Source organism: Lipomyces oligophaga (genome assembly GCF_038497815.1).
Source record: "Lipomyces oligophaga strain CBS 7107 unplaced genomic scaffold V1516scaffold_2, whole genome shotgun sequence".
NCBI lineage: Eukaryota > Fungi > Ascomycota > Lipomycetes > Lipomycetales > Lipomycetaceae > Lipomyces > [Lipomyces] oligophaga.
Window position 1 is genome coordinate 999844 of NW_027117786.1, and position 20035 is coordinate 1019878.

General features: G+C 41.7%; 10 protein-coding genes and 2 non-coding genes across 12 annotated transcripts; 8 read left to right on the forward strand and 4 right to left on the reverse strand.

The window, feature by feature from the left end:
• The first annotated feature begins 101 nt into the window (after positions 1-101).
• On the forward strand, positions 102-1572 carry V1516DRAFT_671038 (UAA transporter family-domain-containing protein). The gene has a single exon (XM_066921490.1). The coding sequence runs from the start codon at positions 169-171 to the stop codon at positions 1453-1455; it is 1287 nt and encodes a 428-aa protein (XP_066778988.1). The 5' UTR covers positions 102-168; the 3' UTR covers positions 1456-1572.
• On the reverse strand, positions 1432-5586 carry V1516DRAFT_189052 (nucleoporin Nup120/160-domain-containing protein). Its single transcript, XM_066918714.1, has 3 exons — positions 4801-5586; positions 2320-4753; positions 1432-2270 (listed from the first exon to the last, which is right to left on the reverse strand). Exons 1-3 carry the CDS (start codon positions 5480-5482, stop codon positions 1616-1618), a joined length of 3771 nt encoding a protein of 1256 aa, XP_066778989.1. The 5' UTR covers positions 5483-5586; the 3' UTR covers positions 1432-1615.
• Positions 5587-5671: 85 nt separating this feature from the next.
• V1516DRAFT_620395 (dynactin p62 family-domain-containing protein) lies at positions 5672-6738 on the forward strand (the record flags this gene model as incomplete). The annotated part of the gene is made up of 3 exons (XM_066919483.1): positions 5672-6030; positions 6081-6288; positions 6364-6738. Coding segments are annotated over 3 exons (942 nt in total), but the record flags the coding sequence as incomplete, so codon positions are not given.
• V1516DRAFT_671043 (dynactin subunit 4) lies at positions 6488-7584 on the forward strand. The gene is made up of 2 exons (XM_066921491.1): positions 6488-7386; positions 7460-7584. The coding sequence occupies exons 1-2, from the start codon at positions 6766-6768 to the stop codon at positions 7475-7477; spliced, it is 639 nt and encodes a 212-aa protein (XP_066778991.1). The 5' UTR covers positions 6488-6765; the 3' UTR covers positions 7478-7584.
• A 667-nt stretch (positions 7585-8251) lies between these two features.
• On the forward strand, positions 8252-9177 carry V1516DRAFT_610643 (Taxilin family; the record flags this gene model as incomplete). Its single annotated transcript, XM_066919297.1, has 2 exons — positions 8252-8473; positions 8524-9177. Coding segments are annotated over 2 exons (876 nt in total), but the record flags the coding sequence as incomplete, so codon positions are not given.
• A 713-nt stretch (positions 9178-9890) lies between these two features.
• Positions 9891-11709, forward strand: V1516DRAFT_671045 (pyridoxal phosphate-dependent transferase). The gene is made up of 2 exons (XM_066921492.1): positions 9891-10257; positions 10340-11709. The coding sequence occupies exons 1-2, from the start codon at positions 10117-10119 to the stop codon at positions 11504-11506; spliced, it is 1308 nt and encodes a 435-aa protein (XP_066778993.1). The 5' UTR covers positions 9891-10116; the 3' UTR covers positions 11507-11709.
• Positions 11705-13672, reverse strand: V1516DRAFT_684153 (P-loop containing nucleoside triphosphate hydrolase protein; the record flags this gene model as incomplete). Its single annotated transcript, XM_066923548.1, has 3 exons — positions 11705-12489; positions 12540-12706; positions 12759-13672. 3 exons carry the CDS (start codon positions 13670-13672, stop codon positions 11705-11707), a joined length of 1866 nt encoding a protein of 621 aa, XP_066778994.1.
• Positions 13673-14663: 991 nt separating this feature from the next.
• On the reverse strand, positions 14664-14753 carry V1516DRAFT_t19. Its single transcript has one exon. It is a non-coding gene; the product is annotated as a tRNA-Phe (tRNA).
• A 2321-nt stretch (positions 14754-17074) lies between these two features.
• V1516DRAFT_t13 lies at positions 17075-17146 on the forward strand. Its single transcript has one exon. It is a non-coding gene; the product is annotated as a tRNA-Gly (tRNA).
• Positions 17079-18475, forward strand: V1516DRAFT_671060 (Endoribonuclease L-PSP/chorismate mutase-like protein). Its single transcript, XM_066921493.1, has 6 exons — positions 17079-17731; positions 17790-17850; positions 17909-17982; positions 18032-18101; positions 18170-18228; positions 18287-18475. The coding sequence occupies exons 1-6, from the start codon at positions 17498-17500 to the stop codon at positions 18380-18382; spliced, it is 594 nt and encodes a 197-aa protein (XP_066778995.1). The 5' UTR covers positions 17079-17497; the 3' UTR covers positions 18383-18475.
• Positions 18264-19058, reverse strand: V1516DRAFT_671063 (rna-binding domain-protein). The gene is made up of 3 exons (XM_066921494.1): positions 18934-19058; positions 18735-18871; positions 18264-18683 (listed from the first exon to the last, which is right to left on the reverse strand). Exons 1-3 carry the CDS (start codon positions 19025-19027, stop codon positions 18504-18506), a joined length of 411 nt encoding a protein of 136 aa, XP_066778996.1. The 5' UTR covers positions 19028-19058; the 3' UTR covers positions 18264-18503.
• A 316-nt stretch (positions 19059-19374) lies between these two features.
• On the forward strand, positions 19375-19876 carry V1516DRAFT_684156 (60S ribosomal protein eL34; the record flags this gene model as incomplete). The annotated part of the gene is made up of 3 exons (XM_066923549.1): positions 19375-19411; positions 19470-19591; positions 19667-19876. The coding sequence occupies 3 exons, from the start codon at positions 19375-19377 to the stop codon at positions 19874-19876; spliced, it is 369 nt and encodes a 122-aa protein (XP_066778997.1).
• Positions 19877-20035: the final 159 nt, after the last annotated feature.

A 20035-nucleotide genomic window follows, 5' to 3' on the forward strand; every position in this document is an offset into this window, starting at 1 on the left:
CCGTACTGGGAGTGGGAGAACTAACGTGGACCTCGAGTCGGTGTGTAAGAAAGACTTCGGCTTCGTGTCCTTCAACCAAAACAAAATCTATCCCAAGGCTCTGTTGAACCCGCGCTGACGATTTCGGCAAACAAAGATTCAGGCTAATTCCGAAGCGTTCTTCGCATAATGACGCTCACCCACAGAAGCTCGCTGTCGACTGGAGGCTCGATCTCTGTTACAGAAACCCGTACACGGTCAAAATCCTTTGCTGGCGCTGATCCCGTTTCCCCGACAGTGACGCTCGAGAAAAACCTAGCAGACAGTCTACCTGGGCCTGGCTCAAGACGAATGACCGGTTTGTCATCTGTGGACGAGTCGTCCTCTGCCATCCTGAACCTCGTTATCTCTGTGGGCGGCATCTACGCGTCGTTTCTCACCTGGGCTGTCCTGCAGGAACGAATATCAACAACTCCATACGGTCCTGAACGACTAACGTTTCGATACTCGCTGGTCATCAATACTGTCCAGTCCTTTTGCGCGGCCGTTGTCGGTCTTGTTTATACAATCTACACATCTCATCGAGACCGAACAAGTGCCAGCGTATTTCCAAACTCCAAAATCTTTTTCCAGTACGGCCTTGTAGCGACGACTTCGTCCTTGGCTTCTCCTTTTGGATATGCTTCTCTGGACCATATTGACTATTTGACTCTGCTACTCGGGAAATCCTGCAAGCTACTTCCAGTGATGCTACTTCATGTCGTGCTTTTCCGCAGAAAGTATTCCTGGAGTAAATATGCGGTCGTCTTTGCAGTCACTTTCGGTGTGTCAATGTTCACCATCTATCAACCTACCAACGCAGCCAAAGTTGCTTCTTCCTCCAACCGTTCATCATCTTCTTTGTACGGTCTCTTTTTACTCAGCATAAATCTCCTATTTGATGGACTAACAAATTCCACTCAAGATCACATCTTTCAAACTCAGCCATCCATCTCCGGTCCAAAGATGATGTGTGGAATTAATGTGATGGCTACCGTTCTCACTACCCTTTTTCTTCTATCCCCTCTCTCGACCCAACTTGCGGACTCTATCCAATTTTTTCGTCTCTATCCCGCTGTTCTTCGTGACATCCTTCTCTTCTCCCTTTGTGGGGCGATCGGTCAGATCTTCATTTTCTTCACTCTCTCCAAGTTCGGATCTCTTACTCTAGTCACGGTTACGGTCACTCGCAAAATGATGTCCATGTTACTTTCCGTCATTTGGTTTAATCATAAGCTATCACTCGGCCAGTGGTTTGGAGTTTTACTTGTCTTTGGAGGCGTCGGCGGTGAAGCTTTGACAAAATACATAGATTCCAAAAAGAAGGTGCTAGTCTCCTCTTCCTCTTCCTCGTTGCCTCCAAATACCCCTGCGACCCCGCCGACTCAGATTGTACATGGCAAATTTGATAAACCTGAAAAAGTACATTCTCTATAATGCTTGTTTTATTAATCGTAATTTTGCGCTACTTATTTTGTGTGTCTTGTATATTAGGAAAGTTACTCAAGGTTTGTTCTAACATTTACATAAATATAAATTCTGGTCATTAGTCCATCATTCATTAATTTCAAGTTTTTAACTAAATCCAAAATTTATTCTAGAGTTCGACAGACGCATCGATCTGACCGACCTGTCTGGACAATATCGTTTGCATCCGCTCAACTTCTTGGTCATATTCCTTCTCTACGTCGGATAACTTCACCAACACCCTTCTCAATCGATGATTTGTTTGAGTCAGTCCCCGCAGTTTTTTTGTTACCGGATCCGTAGTCCCTGCCGTGCTTCGCTCGGATTGTAGACTCAGTACTGACCCTTCCAGCTCATCCACAACTGTCTTCCGAGCAAGAAAATAGGGCTCCGCATTGTCATCGGCCACTACGCATTTCAGCGTATTTAACAGCGTGATGTAGCATCCACTGATCTCCACATCAAACCTACTCAATCGTAATTTCGTACTCTCCTCGCTATCAACCGCTGTGACACCATTCCGCAAGCGCTGAATATACTCATACATTGCACCAGCAGCATCTTGCAATTTATCATGCTCAATTCTCCATGAGAATAATATTTTGTAGTAATTCGGCGGCGATCCATTCGATGGTGTCGGACAAAGATCAATACTACTGCTGGCCAGATTTTCAAGAATCTTCTCTACCGCTGGTTGCAATTCTAAAAACGGCAGACTAGCGAGACGACTGGCATGTCCCGTTCCACATAGCGAAACCACAAATTCTCGTAACAAAGTATATCGACTATTTCATTAGCATTTATTTTTGAAGCGGAAACTTCTCCAAATCTCACCTTTTAGCCTCCAGAACCCGGGAAATTGCCATGAACGCGTCATCAAATAATTCTGCTTGAATGCTAGCAGTAGCTAATCGAGAATACAGCACGTCCATATTTTCCTTCAATTCTGACATGTCCACCGCTAACTTCAAGAATTCTGATGCCATCAAAAATTCTTCGCACTCCTCCGCTAATGAAGCAAATTGCACGCATAACACTGTAACGCCCTTTCCCGTAGTCTCAATATCAAAGTTCTTGAATTGCGATATCGCCAGTATATCACCAGACTCGACTTCTGATCCAATTCCAACTAATGATTGGTCCAGCCAGGATTTAGCTAGCCTATATTTGCCAAGAGACAAGTATACCAAACCTCGAGTTAAAGCCCCAATAGAGTCTGATTCAACAAATGGAAGCAACTTTTGGGCTTCGTCTTTCAGTCCAGAACTTACTAGTGATCCTGTCACTGCTGTTACAGCTCGTCTTCTTCCTTCTACCAAACTCCAAAACGAAATGGAATATTCAATCGCACGACCAATTCCGGCCCCTCCTCTGGAAGAAGTCAATTCGTGCGCACAAGAACTGCCTACCATGAGAGAAAAAGAATCATACAAAAACTGCATAACATTTGTTCCATCAAATCCTTTACGTTTTGAAGACAAATCAAGTCCATTCAAACTTTTGGTTAATGCATTCGCATCTTCCAAAACCTCCTCAGGCGTAGAAACAATTAGTGTTTCGGTCAATTGCTTCAAAAACAAAACACTTCGAAATATCGTTCGGAACTTCTCAAATAATGTGATGTAATCAATCGTTAGTTCTTCACTCACGTCAACGTTGAAAACCACTAGAAACAGTAGAACATCAACAAGCGTTTTGTAAGATGCTGCCGCAATGTCATGAATAGCAATGGACAGAAACTTGCTTCCAAGATAAGTCAATTGCCTTCGCGTATTGAGAGCAGGCCTGCCAAATTTAGATTCTTGAGTGAGTACTGCTAATCCTTCATAGCAATTATCCATAGTTGCCTGTAAATCCTTCACACTGTATAATCGCTTATGGAGCAACTCTAAAGCTGAATCGGAAATTTGTTCATTGAGACAGGCCTCGTAAATGGCGGAAATTCTATCACCTGTTGAAAATTTTGGCATTTGCAAAACATCGTCACTGATGGCTGCTGCGAATTCGGATAGCACAGGTCTGGGAATGAGCCGTCGAAAAGAGTCGAGTGTCAACAGCAACTCGACCTCATCGCCCTCTTTATAAACTGCAGAAGACATATTAGCAACTAAAGGTAAAACTGTTCTTGTTCCCGCTAGTTCAACGTATTCTAAGGCAGTACAAGTTCGAATTGGACAAATCATCGTTGCTTTGGATATAACTATTGTCCGTGCTATAGGATCTTGAACAAGTGAAAGCGCTTCGTTCCCTTGTTTGGACAACTCAGCACATAATCGTTCAAATCGTATCCACTGCTGTGTCAAGTCTCGTCGATAGGACTCGTAATCCATCACTTCGCCTTCATATGACGATGACAAAGTCACAGGTGCTCCTACTATTCGAGCTACCCGTTCACGTAGCGGCAAAGCTCCAGAATTCTCGATATTTTCCTCTGTGGATCCATTATTCCTTCTCATTGCTGAATAGTGGCGCTCGTAAACAGGTAGAACAGTCTCCAATATCTCACTTGAAAACGCGCCAGACTGAAAGATTCTGCGCATGTAGTAATCATTTACATCCTCCACACTAACATTAATATCTTCAGAGACAGGCCCAACAGTGTCTAGAGAGCCAAGACCTACATTACGCCAAATCAAAGCTTTCCTTAGGTCTGCTGATTCATAAGAAGTAGGTATATCAAATAACACCTGAACGCGCGAGCTCTTATTGCTCTTCCAAAGGATCCAGAGCGTTAGTCCATTAGTGCTATTTGAATACTCTAGGATGAAGTCAGATACAATCCAAATAGCTCTATTGTCAGGAGCACTTGGGGTAAGTGAGAAACCCAAAACATCAATGAGCGAGGCGTTCCCAAGTTGTCCGTTGACACCAGGAACAAGATCCAAACGCCAGAGTCGAAATTGGCCCTCTCCAAAAGGACAATAAGTGATTACATATGTGCTGCCATCTTCCGATTTTGCGGTATACAATAAGGTCGAGGGTGATAATCCAAGTAGCTGCTTATTCGTGCTTGAAGACTGTAGGATCTCTGCATCATTCACTAGGTCATATGTCTGCAACGCAACTAAAGTATCTAATGACCATATTTTCAGCATCCTATTAATAGATACGGTGAGCAAAATACTCTGTGAAGGATCTGATGTCATTGATACAATTAAATGTGTAGAGATGTTGCTGTGACCTCGCACTTTCTCATTTCCACCCCACAAAAACATGCCTTTTAACGACGCAAGATAGCTTCCGTCAGAAAAAATCTGCTCGCGATAATCTTCTCTTTGTTAGGTTATGAGACAGAAATTCGAGTTGTAAACTTACCATCAGCCAGGGGATGCGATCTGTTTAGACGCATCAAACCCCCATCTAAAAGTCCAAAGACCAGCGATTTGGAATCTAGATATTTCATTTGAAGCGGTGGGCGCAAATTGAAATGTGCTGATTCTTGAACATGACACCAATCTGAAAGAGGTTTCTTTATCCATTCACTAGCAAAAGTCGAGATTTTGAAAAATAAGGTATACAAAACAAAGTCTTCAGTCAGAACGTCAACCACCACAGCGGCTTGGCCCCCAGTTCCCCAGTCGCTCAAAACCACACAATAAGGCTTGATCGGCGATGGAAATCGCAAGCTAATTTGATGCAAATCGACATTTCCGTTATATGCGTCGTATTCGATAACAGAATCAACAGGAGACAGATCAAGTATATGGCCATCCTCTAGCACACGCCATAACAAAGCCCGAGGAAATGATCCAGTCCTAGAACTATAGTGTATCGAGCTTTGAGATGCCACAAACCTTCTGACATACTTTTCTTCTGCATCTATCGTTGCAGCTGCTGAGTTGATGGGTCGTGAACTGAACAGTCTACCTCGCAAGCTGTGTGAGCCTGAGACATCGTTAGGATCGGGTACGACCAGCTCTATCGTTCGTAGTCCAAGAGACAATGTATCGGATCTCAATGAAATTTCTTTCAGATTTTTGAGCGGATCTTGTGCCATCTCTATCTAGTTCTGATATCAGGCAATTTTAGAAAAATTAGTTTGACGCGTTCTCAGGATAACTCCAGCAGTCTGGATGGGAAGTTTCGTTTCATTCACGTGCTCTTCAGTGTAGAGGACCACCACATGTCTGTCTTTCCAATACTTCCTTCTACAAATAACACGACTGATAGTGGCCTTTAGGGCCAAATGGCTTCGCAGTATCCAATCATTCGGATTCACTGTCCTTGCGCGGAGTCAATTTCTGAGGAAGATGACTCGAAATCCGCAGATCAAGATTCACCGAGCAAGTCGAACGTCGAATCCCTTCAATCTTCGCCATTTTCCTCAGGTCTGCTATTACCTCCCACAATTTCCAGTCCATTTGCTCTCCATACTCTAAACAGCTTGTATTTTTGCGATGCTTGTATGGCCTTACGGTGTGAGCGTTGCGTTGTTGAGGAAGTCGTTCAAATATTTTGTCCGGCGTGTCTACACGTGTATGCCTCCGAATCGACTAGCGGAATCGAACGTATTTCAAGACGAGGGGGGGGAGAGGACTTCACTTTGTACGTCAAATGTTTCAATTTCAATCAAGTTCTTACTCATGCTCGTTTAGCTGCACGCGGAATTGTCTGCGATGTCCCCTCTGCCTCACCGGTCTGGTAATGTTCTCTACTGATGAACCAAAATTTAGTGATTTCCCTATTTATATGCAGTGTCCACATTGTAAATGGGACTCTCGAAATTCAACAGCTGACATCCGTTTCAATAAGCAAGCATCTTTGTACCAACAACTACGAGCTAAAATTCGAACTGAATCTGGCGTAGGGGGAGGATTTGTTCCGCGTTCGTTGTTTCATCCTACCAAATCGGAACAAGCACATACCACCTCTGAAGAGGTCGAAAACGATCAAGAAGTTTCAATTGACTCGTCAGAAACACTATCATTTGCCTCCCTATTAGAATTGTATAAGGAGCAATACGCCGCTACTGCTGATGAAGATCTGGAATCAAATAAATTAGCAGCTACTACAAGCTCGTTATTTCCAGACAAGCGGATTTCACGAAGTCTGGAAACGTCCAGATTTTTAAAGACTTCCCATTTGGCTCGCCAAAGAGAGGTTCAAGGAGGTTCACCTACTCGAGGCCTAGATTCTCCTTCGATCAATCCAGCGTCCGTGATCAGTATCTTCGGGCGTTCAGGAGGTATCAGTAGTCGCAAGACTCGGCAGCAAGCTGAAGCAGTTTGTGATCGCCTGACTGTCAAACTTGATCTGCTGAGAGAGAAGGAGAAGTTATCAATGGCTATATCAATGGCGGACATGACTGATTGTTCCTCTTTACATCAAATACATGCACAAATTGTCAACTCAAACTCCGATCAAATGACATCAACTCGAAACTTGCTTCCTCTTCCTGTCAGACTCAGAACAAGACGTTCAAAGCGGTGTCGGGCCTGTCGACACATTCTTGTTCGTCCCGAAGTCAGTCAGAGCCAATCAAAGCGAGGGACTTCAACTAGTCACTCGGAAACTTCGCTCTCAACTTCTTATCGAATAAATCTGTTACTTAGAAATTACGTACCTTCCATACGTTTAACTTATATTCCTGTCGGAGGACTGAATGTATCAAATCCGTATACAAATGGCTTCCTCGCACCTCTGACATATACATTTGCATTGACTTTTTTCAATCCACACTTTGACAGTGTGCATATTACTCTTGCAACATTTCCCGAGACAGCTAATTACAATCATATGGTTACGCTCCTGACTCCATCTTTCGATATTGGTGGCAATTCAGAAGATGACTGGGATAGAGAAGCAGTCGTTGAACTTCGGAAACAGTTTGAAAAGGTTAGACTGGGAACGACTACCCTTAGCTCAACATCCGAGTCGACTACTAGCATTTTTGCCCGTGGACGAAACTGGGTGTCAGTACTCACGGAAATAACAATAAATGAAAGAGCACCTGAACATAGCGAGATCGAGATACCTTTGTTTGTCCGAGTAGAGTATGACGCCGTCAACGCGGATAGGACTATATCAGAAACGGAAAACTTGGCCGCTCATGAAATGGGGTTTTGGGAGATCATCAGACTAGGTCAAGTTGTATACAGGAAAACCAATTAAATTAATGAACATAAAATATTTACAAGAATTCAACTTGCTTTTACTGAGTGCTGTAGAAATGAAACCATGAAATTGAGGCGGGTTTGGTACTTGGGACTTTTTTCTCCAGACAGTCTCCGAAGAACTTTCTGAATCGCCCGAGTAAGCTCTGCGCACGGGGGCACTACTCACTAGTCTTTTCGTGTTTGTTTCGTTTGGGTTTTATTTCATGATAATTCGTGTTATTTGGCAACACAGCACTTGTGAGAGAACTTGTGGGAGAACTCTACTACGAGGAAATGGGACCTCATTTACGTGCCTCAGATGAGGGACCATCTACGATAGAAGATCTATCTCAAGATCCGTTGTTTGCGAAGGAACTGAATGCTTCTGCTCCGGTTCTGAGCGATCCGGGAATGTTCATATCAAGTGTATGTCTTTCTTTTATTATTTACTCTTTGTATCCAGCGGTGACTAATTGTCTTTCCAGTCGTTGAAGTCGGCAGCATCTGGATTAGACAAAGATGTTGATACAAATGGATATGGCCTTCTTTGTAAGATTAATTACTCTCTAAAATCTAGTGAATATCAAATTCCTGACTTATACGCCCTAGCCTACCTTATTGAAGGAACTATGAACGGTCTTCCCGAAGTTGACGAGTTTAATGGATATCCTGAAGAGTACATCAGCAGAATATCCTCTATTCAGCAAAGATATAGCGAGCTCTTTGCCGTGATGAAAAATTATGAGCGTGAGTGTATCCAGGCCAAGAATGCATCGCATAAGTTAGCTTCTGAAAGGGACGCGGCGAAGAAGGAAGCGTCTAAGGCGGCTACAATGAAGACCAAGCTTGAATCAGTCTGCAGAGAGTTGCAAAAGGAAAATAAAAAACTAAAGGTGTGTTGTATTATATCTGTTTTCCACTATCCAGATTCTGATAATCATAGGAGGAGAATCGGGTGGTTCAGGAATCTGAGCAACGGGAACGAGAAGCTCTGAATTCTTTCCGATCCGAGTTTAATAAACTGGAAGAAGGATTACGTGATATCTCCGCGAAGCAGCTGAAATATGATCTCAACAATGGAAATTTTTTCAAGACAAAATTGAAAAGTTTGTTTGAACAATATGAGCTCCGTGATTCTCAACTTCAGAAGGTCATCCAAGTCAAAGATCTTGAAATACGGATTTATATGAATCGGTACGAAAAGCAGAAGAAAATAGCAGACACCGAATTGGAACGTTCAAATTTTTTAATGGACCAAGTATCTACTTTTACCCAGACGGAAGCTGATCTCCGAGCGCAACTAAATGTTTATGTCGAAAAGTTCAAGCAAGTTGAAGAGACTTTAAACGGTTCTAATGACTTGTTTCTTACATTTCGCAAGGAAATGGAACAGATGACCAAAAAATCAAAAAAACTGGAAAAGGAAAATAAAGTTCTGACCAAGAAGGCTGAAGTAATGAACAAGAATCTTTTGGATATGGCAGAGGAACGTTCTCGCCAACAGCAAGAAAATGAAAAGACTTTAAATAAACTTTCAAAATTAGAAAACTTGTGTCGGGCTCTACAAGCTGAACGGCTAGCACTCGAAGATAAAGTTGCTGATTTAGAAGAAGAGCTACGAGAAATTGATGAAGCTGAAGATTACGATGATGACGGTGATTATCCTGAAGAAGAATTTGTGGAAGAGACTATAAACGAGGGTGAAGTCGTAGAGGATAATATTGGGCATATGAGTGATCGAGAAACGGAGGCATTTTTACTCCACTTCTTGAAACGTCTTGAAGGAAAGAAGCAGGTTTTTGATAGCAAACTTTCTTTAGACGATGTGGCAAAGTATCATGATCAACTGGGCGAACCTTGTGGCGAGAATTGTCCATTACATAACGAACTGGCTCGCGAGCGGTGCATACGCATTTTAGAAAATAGAAGACGGGAGATGAAGACCGACGGAGCTGCTTACAAACAGAAGCAACAGCAGAAGGAGCAGCAAATCCAGACAGAAAAGAGTTCAGCCTGTGGTTAGTTTATCGAATTTTGCTGAAACTTGAGGAAGAAAGCAGACAGGTTGAATCTAGCAAATTTAGCATTCTATCTGATCACAGCATTTCTCTGTTAGCTCATCGATATCTGAGAATATGGCAAGAGCAAGTGGTTGTGATTCAATCTTTCTGCACTGTGTAATTAGAGTTGTATTGAAGTCATCGGCCCGTGATCTTGTCACGATATTGATCACCGCCGCAACATATATTTAACGTGTTCTATGCATATAGCATTTTTAATGTCTTGAATTTCTTGTATATACTCCATAAATACAATATGTTTTTTGTTTTATGCAGGAGTCAGAGCTTGGGGGTCGTATACATTTGAGCTGAAGCGCCACTGAAGGAGCCATCACCGGGCGTCTCTATTGTCCTCGAATTCAGCTGATCTCGAAAAGACGCCAAAAATCGTCAGCCGGTATTTCCTCGTCGAAGAAAGGAAAACTTTTTATTTTTTATGATCCTCCTCAATAATATTAGATCTCTAGCTGAAAAAAATGGTGATTTACAATCCTCTATCGGACACGATTTCGTCTTCAGAAGCACTTCAATACGAAGAAGATTATTCCGCCCATAATTATCATCCTCTGCCGGTTGTGTTTGCTCGAGCTCAAGGGGCTCATGTCTGGGATCCTGAAGTATGTTGTTTTAAGTCTTTCTTTCTTCCGAGATCAGAATCATGGCTGGGATTATGTAGTCTACTCTGCTAACCTATCCTAGGGAAACCAATATCTTGACTTCTTGTCTGCCTATTCTGCTGTGAATCAGGGTCATTGCCATCCTAAGATCATAGCAGCTCTTGTCGACCAAGCTCACAAAGTTACACTTAGTAGCCGGGCTTTTTCGAATGACGTATTCCCAAAATTTGCTCGATATGCTACCGAGTATTTCGGTTACGAAATGCTATTACCCATGAACACTGGTGCGGAAGCTGTAGAGACGGCTCTCAAACTTGCGCGCAAGTGGGCTTATCGTACAAAAGGAGTTCCAGCCGACACAGCGCTAATCCTTTCTGCGGCAGACAATTTCCATGGTCGCACCCTAGGAGTTATTTCTATGTCAACCGATCCTGAGGCTCGCGAAAATTATGGACCATTCTTGGATAGTCTTGGGCCTTTTGCAGGAGCTCAGCCTGGATCGCCTCACTATATTCGCTATAACAATGTGGAAGATGTCGAGGCAGTCCTTGACAGAGAAGGACATCGCGTAGCAGCTTTCTTAGTCGAACCTATTCAAGGTGAAGCCGGTGTTGTTGTTCCTGATCCAGATTATCTTCCACGCATTGCAGAGCTTTGTAGGAAGCACAACGTCCTACTGATCTGCGATGAGATTCAGACTGGAATTGCGCGAACAGGCAAGCTGCTTTGTGTTGAGCATTTTAATATCAAACCCGATATTGTTTTACTTGGAAAGGCTTTGTCGGGTGGAGTACTTCCTGTTTCTGCAGTATTGTCCTCGAAAGAGATCATGCTTACAATCGAGCCGGGCACGCATGGATCCACATTTGGCGGTAATCCGTTAGCATGTGCGGTTGCCATCGCCGCATTGCAAGTTGTCCAAGAGGAAAATTTAGTGGAGAGAGCGCGTCTGCTTGGCGACAGGTTCATTTCAGCGTTGAAAGCTCTGGAGGGTGGTGTCATAAAGGAGGTAAGAGGAAAAGGATTGCTGACTGCCATTGTCATCGATAACGACAAAGCTGGGGGCCGATCTGCATGGCAACTGTGTCTACTTCTCAAGCAGAGAGGCTTATTAACAAAGCCCACACATGAGAATATAATCAGATTAGCTCCTCCGTTAGTCATCTCCGAGGAAGATCTTGATAAAGGAGTGCAGATTATCAAGGGAGCAGTAGAAGATTTAGCAAGCGCTAAAATTCAAGAGCATTAAGCCGCTTGTTTACACATCTGTTTATCCTTATAAATTTGAAATAACGTTTAGTATATTGTAGTCTCTATAAAAAAGAATGAAGATTTGACTATTGTGTACAGCTAAAATGTTTTATAACTATTCGATCCTCAGATCAACTTTAAATGTTCAGGAAGTTATAAATACTTTGAACCTCCCGATACTTTAAAACCAGATTTCTTACCTAGCAAAAAATCTCTTAAGCATAGCAACGTCTTCAACTGCGCGCAGAAGCTCAATTTCCTGAACATTCGACGAAATACGTTGGCTATCAGCTACTCTTGCCGATCCTCCTCCTGAACTAGAATTTCCTGAGCTTTGAGAAAAGCTTTCTCCAGATAGTGATACTACTCCGCAACTCTCTAAAGCGTTGACGACTTCTTTGAATTCTGTTGATTTCAGACTGTCCAAAAGTTTGTCATTTGCGCAAGTTGCTTCATAGCATTCGAACAATCCGCGAACAGTCAAACTCGATTTAGCTTTCTTTTCTCCCAGGACTAGAGCGCATAAAACCGCTTTCTGATGCAGATTCAGCGATCGAACTCGTTGAACAGAGGACCCTCCGAAAGCTATAGAACATATTTTTGCTATATGTGCTATCGTAACCTTAGGGGGCTGAGATCCTGGAGGAATGATCAATGGAAGTGACTTCAATGATGGCGTAGAGCTGCTGCTCAAGGCACTAATCTCATCAACACCTCTCTCGCAAAACTTCTTTCTGGCTTCCTCCTCAGCCAAATCAAGACCTCGTTTGCAGATATCAAATGCTTTTCGAAGATCTCCACTATTTGCCGCTGTCTTACGAGCACATAATTGAATAGCTGCTGGGTGAACAAGACTAGAAACAAACTCTCTGTCAGCATCAGTTTCGGGTAAAGACTCCATATAGGATGAGATCTTATTTCTGATCACATTAGCAATTTGTTCAGCTGAATAAGGCATAAATCTGATCAACTCTGGTGAAACTATATTTATATTAGCTGAGTCATCATTCATCAGCAAACCATATACATACAATTTCTAGCTTTCAGCTTTGGAAGTAATCGAGTTGTCAGATTAAGCGCATTAGCAATACCAATAACAACTAGTTTTGCGTTCTTCAGCTTGGTCCATTCGAAAATCCGATATAAGATATCTTGCTCCTTTGTCATAAGGTAATCCATCTCGTCAAGAACTACAACGCTGAGAAAGTTAGCAATAGTAAAACAGATTCAATATAATGATCTAGACTCACTATGTCACTCCGCTTTTACGTGTGTTTGAGTTAGAGAATAGTCCTTCAAGCTTAAGTATGGCCTCTGCATCTGACGCAGACGAAAGTTGTGGGTCACCAAGGAGAGATAAAATTTTGGAATATACTCCACTTGGCTTTCTTAGTGTCATGCAATTCACGTTAGCAATAGCAATAGAGTGCCCATTTTTGACATCCAAAAGTTTGCCTTCGCCCATATCAGCAAGTATTTCACCAATCAATGCTGACTTTCCAGTTCCTGGGGGGCCACTTATATACATGCAGCCTGGGCGACCTTCACTAATATGGCTTTGAAAAAAGTTCTCCACCAAATGCCGCTCAGTATCACGACATATGAGTCGACCTGCCTTTCCCGAGCCCATGTTTCGTTGAAATATGGACTTCACACCGTTGTATACTGATGGAGAAGATGGAGTTCCAGGAGTTGAGCATGGCGTCAACGGAGAGGCAAAGAGACGACGCGATGGCGTTGAAGGATTTGAACAAGGCTTTTCCAAGTTCTGCTTCTCAGCTCCAGATTGATATTTCAGCGTTTGCACCAAGCGTCGAGTTTTAGTGGGAGTAGTCGGAGGGGTAATCACAATATTTTCCAGGACTTTTCTGGGGACCTTTCGACCCCTAATGTTCCTTGACTCATTATCTGAAGCTGAAATGGCGGCGATAGGTACGTTCTCATTATTGCCCTTTCCTCGCAAGCTCGGCCGAAGACTGGTTCCTAACGTCCTTCGACTTCTCAAGCTGTTCGAATATTCTCCTGCTATCGGGGATCCGGCAGTACTATTGATCTCACTTCTAGTTCGCTTTCCTAACACAGATGCTATCTGGCTCCTCTCGCGAACTGGAGTTGGAGAAGATGAACGCGTCTTACTTGCCAGTCGAAGTGAGGTGCGTACCATTGCTGTTTCTGCGATTCTGGTATACACCTATAAAATGGAAGTCAGCTAGACGAAGTGTACTTCACGACCAGTAAGCAAGTTAATATCTTAAAATATTAGAGAACAATGAAATATTAATTCTGTGCGACAAAAGCGAGCTACTTCAGAGCAGTACATGGATTAGACAACCTAGCGAGATTTAACTGAAGGCTTCTTAAAGGATGCTTTGTACATTATCTTCAAGGGTCCGAGCATCCTAGACGCGTCGCGTTAGCTAGTCGAGACGCGTCGCAATTCTCAGCCTCATGCGGCTGAGAATTATTGCTGCTACTTACTTGCACAATAAGGTATTCGTGTTCTGCTTCCTATCACCGTAACCACACCTTACACAAGATAGGATACCATATTCTGGTGCTCGGCATTGTGCAATTCACTATTAGACTATCTAATCATTAGTCACGTTTATATGGAACAAATGTATCGTCAATTTACAGTCTGATATTTAAGCCATGACGTGCAACCTGGACTATTATAGCATCAAGTTAAAAGTCGCAGTTGCAAAAATGAATCAATCTTTATTGACTTGAAGGTAAAAAAGTCTTTGTTCAGACACGATTGTATTGTGTTCTCTTGTCCCATAATGTCAATCCATGCAAATTCTTGGAATTCTAGTCCGTAATTTGATGTATGTTAACTCAAACTAAGAAGCTAAAGAAATGAACTCCGACTGATAACTTCAAATCCGGATCAGAAATTGCCGACCTGATCGCGATTATGACAGGTCGAAGAGCACCTACATTGTACTTTGCAGAGAGGGAAGCGGAATTTATCAGCGCTAGACAGCTTGGGTTTCGCGCGGCTCTCAGTATCCAACAATCATAACACAACCGTTTGAAATTTATGTCCAAGTGGCTGTCTTACAAGCTGATATCCTGCTCTATTCTGTACAAAACAAACTAAACAAGTAGCTCTACTAGCTTTTCTCATCTCCCGCACGAAAACAAAAAAAAAATGCGATGTCTGTGGATCGAACACAGGACCTTCAGATATTCTAACTAAAGTATTCTTCAGTCTGACGCTCTCCCAACTGAGCTAACCCCGCAATTAAGTCAGCAGCAGATTTTCCAGCTACAGTAATTAAACAGCCGTCAGTATCCAGTATTATGTTTTCTCGTTAGTTAAATTAGACATAAGGAACTACTATCTCCAGTAAGTAGACTTCTGTACTTTTTTTTTCTTCTTTTATCATCGACAGATTCTGTATATTCAATTTATCCCTTTAATTATATTCTTTATTTCAATTTATTAATAATGAATTATCTGCTCTCACTGCAAATTTAGCAATTAAATGATTATTCTCGTTTAGTTTGTTTCACTCGTTGGGATATTACACTTCCTGTTCTCTCTACTATTATTTTCTTCGCATTCTGCTTTTAACTATGAACCTCCCTTTCACTGCTGTCAGATATTAAGAGCTGGTGAACAAATATCATTAATATATGGTACTTCGCTGAGTCTTATCCGGTAATAAAATTTATATCACATAATTATTGTGTTGAGGTGCCGGTTATCGCCGATTTGTCCTACTATTGACCTCTCCAGAACTCGTTAGCTCAGAAATCAAGGAATATGCTTTTACTTTTTACCTACTGTCAAATAATACCAGATGTTGATATCAAAGGCATCCAGGCGAGTTGAGATAAGATGCTATTTGGGGAGGTTTCAACCTAGACACTCTACCAGCAAAGACAGGAGTTAACGGCAAATCAAAGCTGATACACAGCACAGTGTACTATTCAGGCCAGGTCATTCCATTACTGAATTCCGAATATCCCAATTACAATATATATCTAGTCTATCTGACTTACCTCATTGCACACATGCGATGTACAATCTTCTGCGACATAGCCGGATGCGATTGATAGAGCAGTCGTTTCTTGAGCAAAAAGAGAATCTAGGCCTATTCACTCTGTAATATTATTAAAACCATAGGAGAGCTACTAACTCGAGGATCTCGATGCAATAAGTTGTATGACTGCAGTGAATGGATCGGCGGAGGTACCAACGTTAGAGTTAGATTTAATTTATTTCCATTTAATTCCATCAAGTTGGTTGCGTTTAAGCCCACTCCTACGCGTCAGACAAGCTTCGAAAGTGTTGTGCCTTTTAAAAAGGGGCACATGGTCATGCGAAATATATCTCGAGGTATTGATATCCGACATATGAAATCCGTGGAGATACTCCTGATAGACTAGAGAGCAAAATCGCCTTTTTATCGCTGCCCACTTCAATATCTCCTTTTCTTTCTAAAGCTTACGCAACATATCAATTTTCTGGCCAATGACTATAAGTCTTAGAAGGTTAAACGATTCGCTGACCACTCATATAACAATTGCAAGAATCATTTGAATATATCTATAAGACGACACAAAGTAAGTATTATCGGATCCTGAAGAATATTTTTTTTCCTCGAGATCGCCTCCGAATTAAAATTTGAAGCGACTGCACATTATATTCAGCTTGGCAGACTTATATCATGATGCTATCTACTTGTGCTCAAACTGAAATCTGTATAAGATATACTACGATCGCATATATATTTGCGATCTGCTACTCCTTATATTTTCATAAATAATTCAGTTTATCCGTTATTTTTTTTGTTCTTGCTGAATCTACAGGTCAAACCAACTTTGTGATTCGAGATATGATCTGTAGACTTGAACGCTTATTCTTCAAACAACTGACGCCTGGGCACCATTATAATATTCGTTATATCAGAATTTGCCAATATTTTGCACAATATAGATATCCCCTGTAGTTCCATGCATAGGTCTATGGATCAACTGTACTCTATTGCTCGCTGGCTATGTGTCTTGGCGGAAATGACGCTGAGCGGTACCAGCAATATCGAACCAATAGGAACTTTTTATGTAGGTTGTTTGGGCAGGGAAAGAGATATTACTTATTATAGTATATTTTAGTGAGGAGGTCAAGAAAGATAAGCATGAAGATCAAACAATGGCACATTAGAGTTAGGAATCGCCACTAAAGTTGTTCATTGCTGACGCGTACAGATATGTACACATCGATAACAACTCGGGGTCTATAATTGTCGTTGATCTCGCTGTAAATCTAAGCGTGATAATATGGAAGATTTGTATGACACAAAAGCTAGCACGAGTGAGTTGAACACCAGCCATTAAACACGATCATTTATATATAGATATTCTTATTAATGAATAAAAAATTGATTCCAAATAAAGAGAGTGACAGAGGTTTAGTCTTCAGTCATATCTCATTACATTAGGCAGCGCTTATGATGCCAATGGCATAGAAATATGAAAATAAACATCTATGAATGACTTTATGACTGGTGTTGGGATGTGGATATATTGAAAATCGAATAAGTACTTATAAGAAGTTGGACGGTTAGTGTAGTGGTTATCATATTTGCCTTCCAAGCAAATGACAGGGGTTCGATTCTCCTACCGTTCATTTTTTCACTTCAACTTGCGTATAAGTGATATACTAAGAAAAAAGTTTATATCAAGCAGAAGGAAAGTACAAAATTAAAACTTTGGATATTCTCAATTTATCTGTCTTGCCAAAAGTATTTTGCTGAATTATCAGAGAAATCTGGAATAGTGCTATTCTCAAATGCGACTGTGAAGGTTTACTAATGGAACAAACGCCGGCGGCTCCAGTGTCTACGAGTCAAGCAAGTCAAAAGTCGAGCCAGCCTCCCGTAATGACCACTTGATGTACCAAACTTTTCAAAATACTGGAGGAGTCTTTTACAATCACTAGGTGATCGTATAATTCATAGAATATTTAAAAGATTAACTAATGAAAACGTTGTTTCGCATGGCCTCCGGACCCACGGCGGTTGGCCCGAAATCGGTGATATTGCTAGTCTCCTCGAGATTGGGCCTGCGGCGTCCTGCCATGGAAAACAAGCAGCGATACGGAAAGAAGTTTTCCAGTGATAATATTTTGTACAACGCTTGTAATTGCAATTCTGCACGATATTTTTCAACGCTAAACAATTCACTGAAAATGACTGATCCTGCTATCAAGATTGTACGAATCGATTGAAATGATTTAGCATTTAGTAATGATTTGCGCTGACTTGAGCTAGATCTCTGCCGCTGGCTCCGCTGCTCCTCGGGCACCTTACAGCCAGGCTACTGCTGTCAATGGTTTGTTCATAAGCATTTTTTTTATCAATCGAAACTCTTATATATTAATTATTGATAGGATTTATTTACTGCTCTGGACAGATCCCTATGACTCCTGATGGAACCATCTTGACTGAGATCAAAGCTGCTGCTGTAAGTCCGAATATGGAATTTGACGGGATTTGGTCTGACTTAAGAACAGCGTCAATCTCTCGAGAATTTGAAGACTGTCCTTGAGGCTGGTAATTCAAACATCAACAAGATCTTCAAAGGTATGTACTTGAGATTCTTGCTGCTGTCGAGAATCTGTTTCCACAAATGAAGCACTAACCGGCATTAGTCAATATCTACCTCACCGATATGGCTCACTTTGCTGACGTCAATGAAGTTTACGTCCAGGTATATTCGCTCTTATAGGTTTGATGAATTGTCAAGGCATGATATTAATAGAAAATAGTTTTTCGGTGAGCACCGTCCTGCAAGAACTTGCATTGCTATCAAGCAGCTCCCCCTTGGAGCAATTATTGAGATCGAATGTATTGCTCTTGAATAAGCAACACAATTATCTAGTTACAGGTCTTGATCGACTATAAATACATATACTATATCAACTATTATACAAATACAAAGGTTCTGTAACTCCTAATTCGCCCCAGCATAATTCTAATTAAACATTATCGTCCTGGACTTCTACTTCTTCCTCGAGGGCCTGAACCTCTCAGCTTTTTCGTATCAAGAGGACGAACAAAAGCAAAATCGGCATCAAGAATTTGTCCTAGAAAATCCGCGCCACGCGCCTTTTCAATAGCTTCAGTTGCTTCAGCGGAACTAGCGTATTCGATCAGCGCGTAACCCTGAGATGGATGTTAGATCAAAGATATGATATGTTAGGTGGAATTACGTACCTTGACATAACCAGTTCGACGATCCAGATTAAGATGCAAGTTTTTAATTTTTCCAAACTCAGAAAAAAAATCAGATACATCTTCTTCAGATGCTTCTTCATGAACGTTCGTGACCATGACAATCCAACCTTCGATAGCTGAAACGAAAGGTGTTAAGCAGATTCTACAAAAGGGAATTTCAAGACAGTACTTCACATACATTTCACCGCAATCGCATCAAATTGAGCATTCGGAGCTTCAGTTAGTAAACTATCTGAAACTGAATCTATATCCATCCGAGTACTAGAAGCCATATTAAACGAATTTTTATTTCATATGTTGGTTGGCTCATTGGATCCAACGCGGTTGTATATGTAAGTATTGCTCTCCCATCCATCAGCGTTCTAAAACAAACGCGTACAAGCGTACAACACAGTCTGTAAATTCAGGGGTTTTGTAATTAGGGCATAGACCTATCATGACAGTCACAATTTTTGCTCACACCTGCAGTGCCATGAGAAACGAACTGACTGACTCTGCGGCTTGACTGAGTGGGAAGTCTCTCACTGGGTTTGAGTAGTGTAAGGAACTCGACTTCGATAATACTTAATTCATTTTGTCCAGAATTGCTTCTCAAGACCTCGACTAATTAATCGACAAAATGGCTCAGAGACTTACTTACAGAACCAGAAATTCCTGTAAGTTATTATGGCGTGATACGTGCTTATGGGCTAATGGCTAACTGTTTTATTCAAGACAATACTCGGTCAAACAAGGTCAAAGTCGTCAAGACTCCTGGCGGCAAACTTGTTTATCAGCACGCAAAGAAGCTTGCTTCACGACCAAAGTGCGGTGGCTGCGAGAAGTTCCTTCCTGGTGTAAGTATCTTGAATTAGATATAGCTCATATAGGTATATCAATGATAGATAGATCAGAAAGACTGATATTATTAGATCCCCAATCTCCGACCCAGACAATACGCCTCGATTTCTAAGCCTCAGAAGACCGTTCAGCGTGCCTACGGTGGTGTTTACTGCGGTAACTGTGTCCGTGATCGGATCGTTCGTGCTTTCTTGATTGAGGAACAAAAGATTGTTAAGAAGGTTGTCAAGAGCACGGCCGCTGCCGCTCCTAAGGAGAAATCTAAGAAGTCTAAGAAATAGGCGACCAAATTTTCATTTTTATTCGATATAAGGAAAATGTTAGTTTTGTCGTTGATTTTGCACAGATATTCGACCTGAAAAAGTATTTGCAACTTATCGTCACATTGGTTTCAAAATGGGCATGTGGAGGGTTGTATTGTGTATGTATTAATAAAACTA

Excerpts from the sequence above, each read along its gene's own strand:
- V1516DRAFT_189052 (XM_066918714.1), bottom strand. The coding sequence starts at position 5,482 with ATGGCACAAGATCCGCTCAAAAATCTGAAAGAAATTTCATTGAGATCC. Across the intron at positions 4,754-4,800 it reads ATCGCATCCCCTGGCTGATG|ATTATCGCGAGCAGATTTTT; the intron begins GTAAGTTTACAA and ends AACAAAGAGAAG. Across the intron at positions 2,271-2,319 it reads CGGGTTCTGGAGGCTAAAAG|TCGATATACTTTGTTACGAG; the intron begins GTGAGATTTGGA and ends CTAATGAAATAG.
- V1516DRAFT_671038 (XM_066921490.1), top strand. The coding sequence starts at position 169 with ATGACGCTCACCCACAGAAGCTCGCTGTCGACTGGAGGCTCGATCTCT.
- V1516DRAFT_671060 (XM_066921493.1), top strand. The coding sequence starts at position 17,498 with ATGAAAACGTTGTTTCGCATGGCCTCCGGACCCACGGCGGTTGGCCCG. Across the intron at positions 17,732-17,789 it reads CTGATCCTGCTATCAAGATT|ATCTCTGCCGCTGGCTCCGC; the intron begins GTACGAATCGAT and ends GACTTGAGCTAG. Across the intron at positions 17,983-18,031 it reads CTGAGATCAAAGCTGCTGCT|CGTCAATCTCTCGAGAATTT; the intron begins GTAAGTCCGAAT and ends ACTTAAGAACAG.
- V1516DRAFT_671063 (XM_066921494.1), bottom strand. The coding sequence starts at position 19,027 with ATGGCTTCTAGTACTCGGATGGATATAGATTCAGTTTCAGATAGTTTA. Across the intron at positions 18,872-18,933 it reads TGATGCGATTGCGGTGAAAT|CTATCGAAGGTTGGATTGTC; the intron begins GTATGTGAAGTA and ends CTTTCGTTTCAG. Across the intron at positions 18,684-18,734 it reads GTCGAACTGGTTATGTCAAG|GGTTACGCGCTGATCGAATA; the intron begins GTACGTAATTCC and ends CATCCATCTCAG.
- V1516DRAFT_671043 (XM_066921491.1), top strand. The coding sequence starts at position 6,766 with ATGGCTATATCAATGGCGGACATGACTGATTGTTCCTCTTTACATCAA.
- V1516DRAFT_671045 (XM_066921492.1), top strand. The coding sequence starts at position 10,117 with ATGGTGATTTACAATCCTCTATCGGACACGATTTCGTCTTCAGAAGCA. Across the intron at positions 10,258-10,339 it reads CTCATGTCTGGGATCCTGAA|GGAAACCAATATCTTGACTT; the intron begins GTATGTTGTTTT and ends AACCTATCCTAG.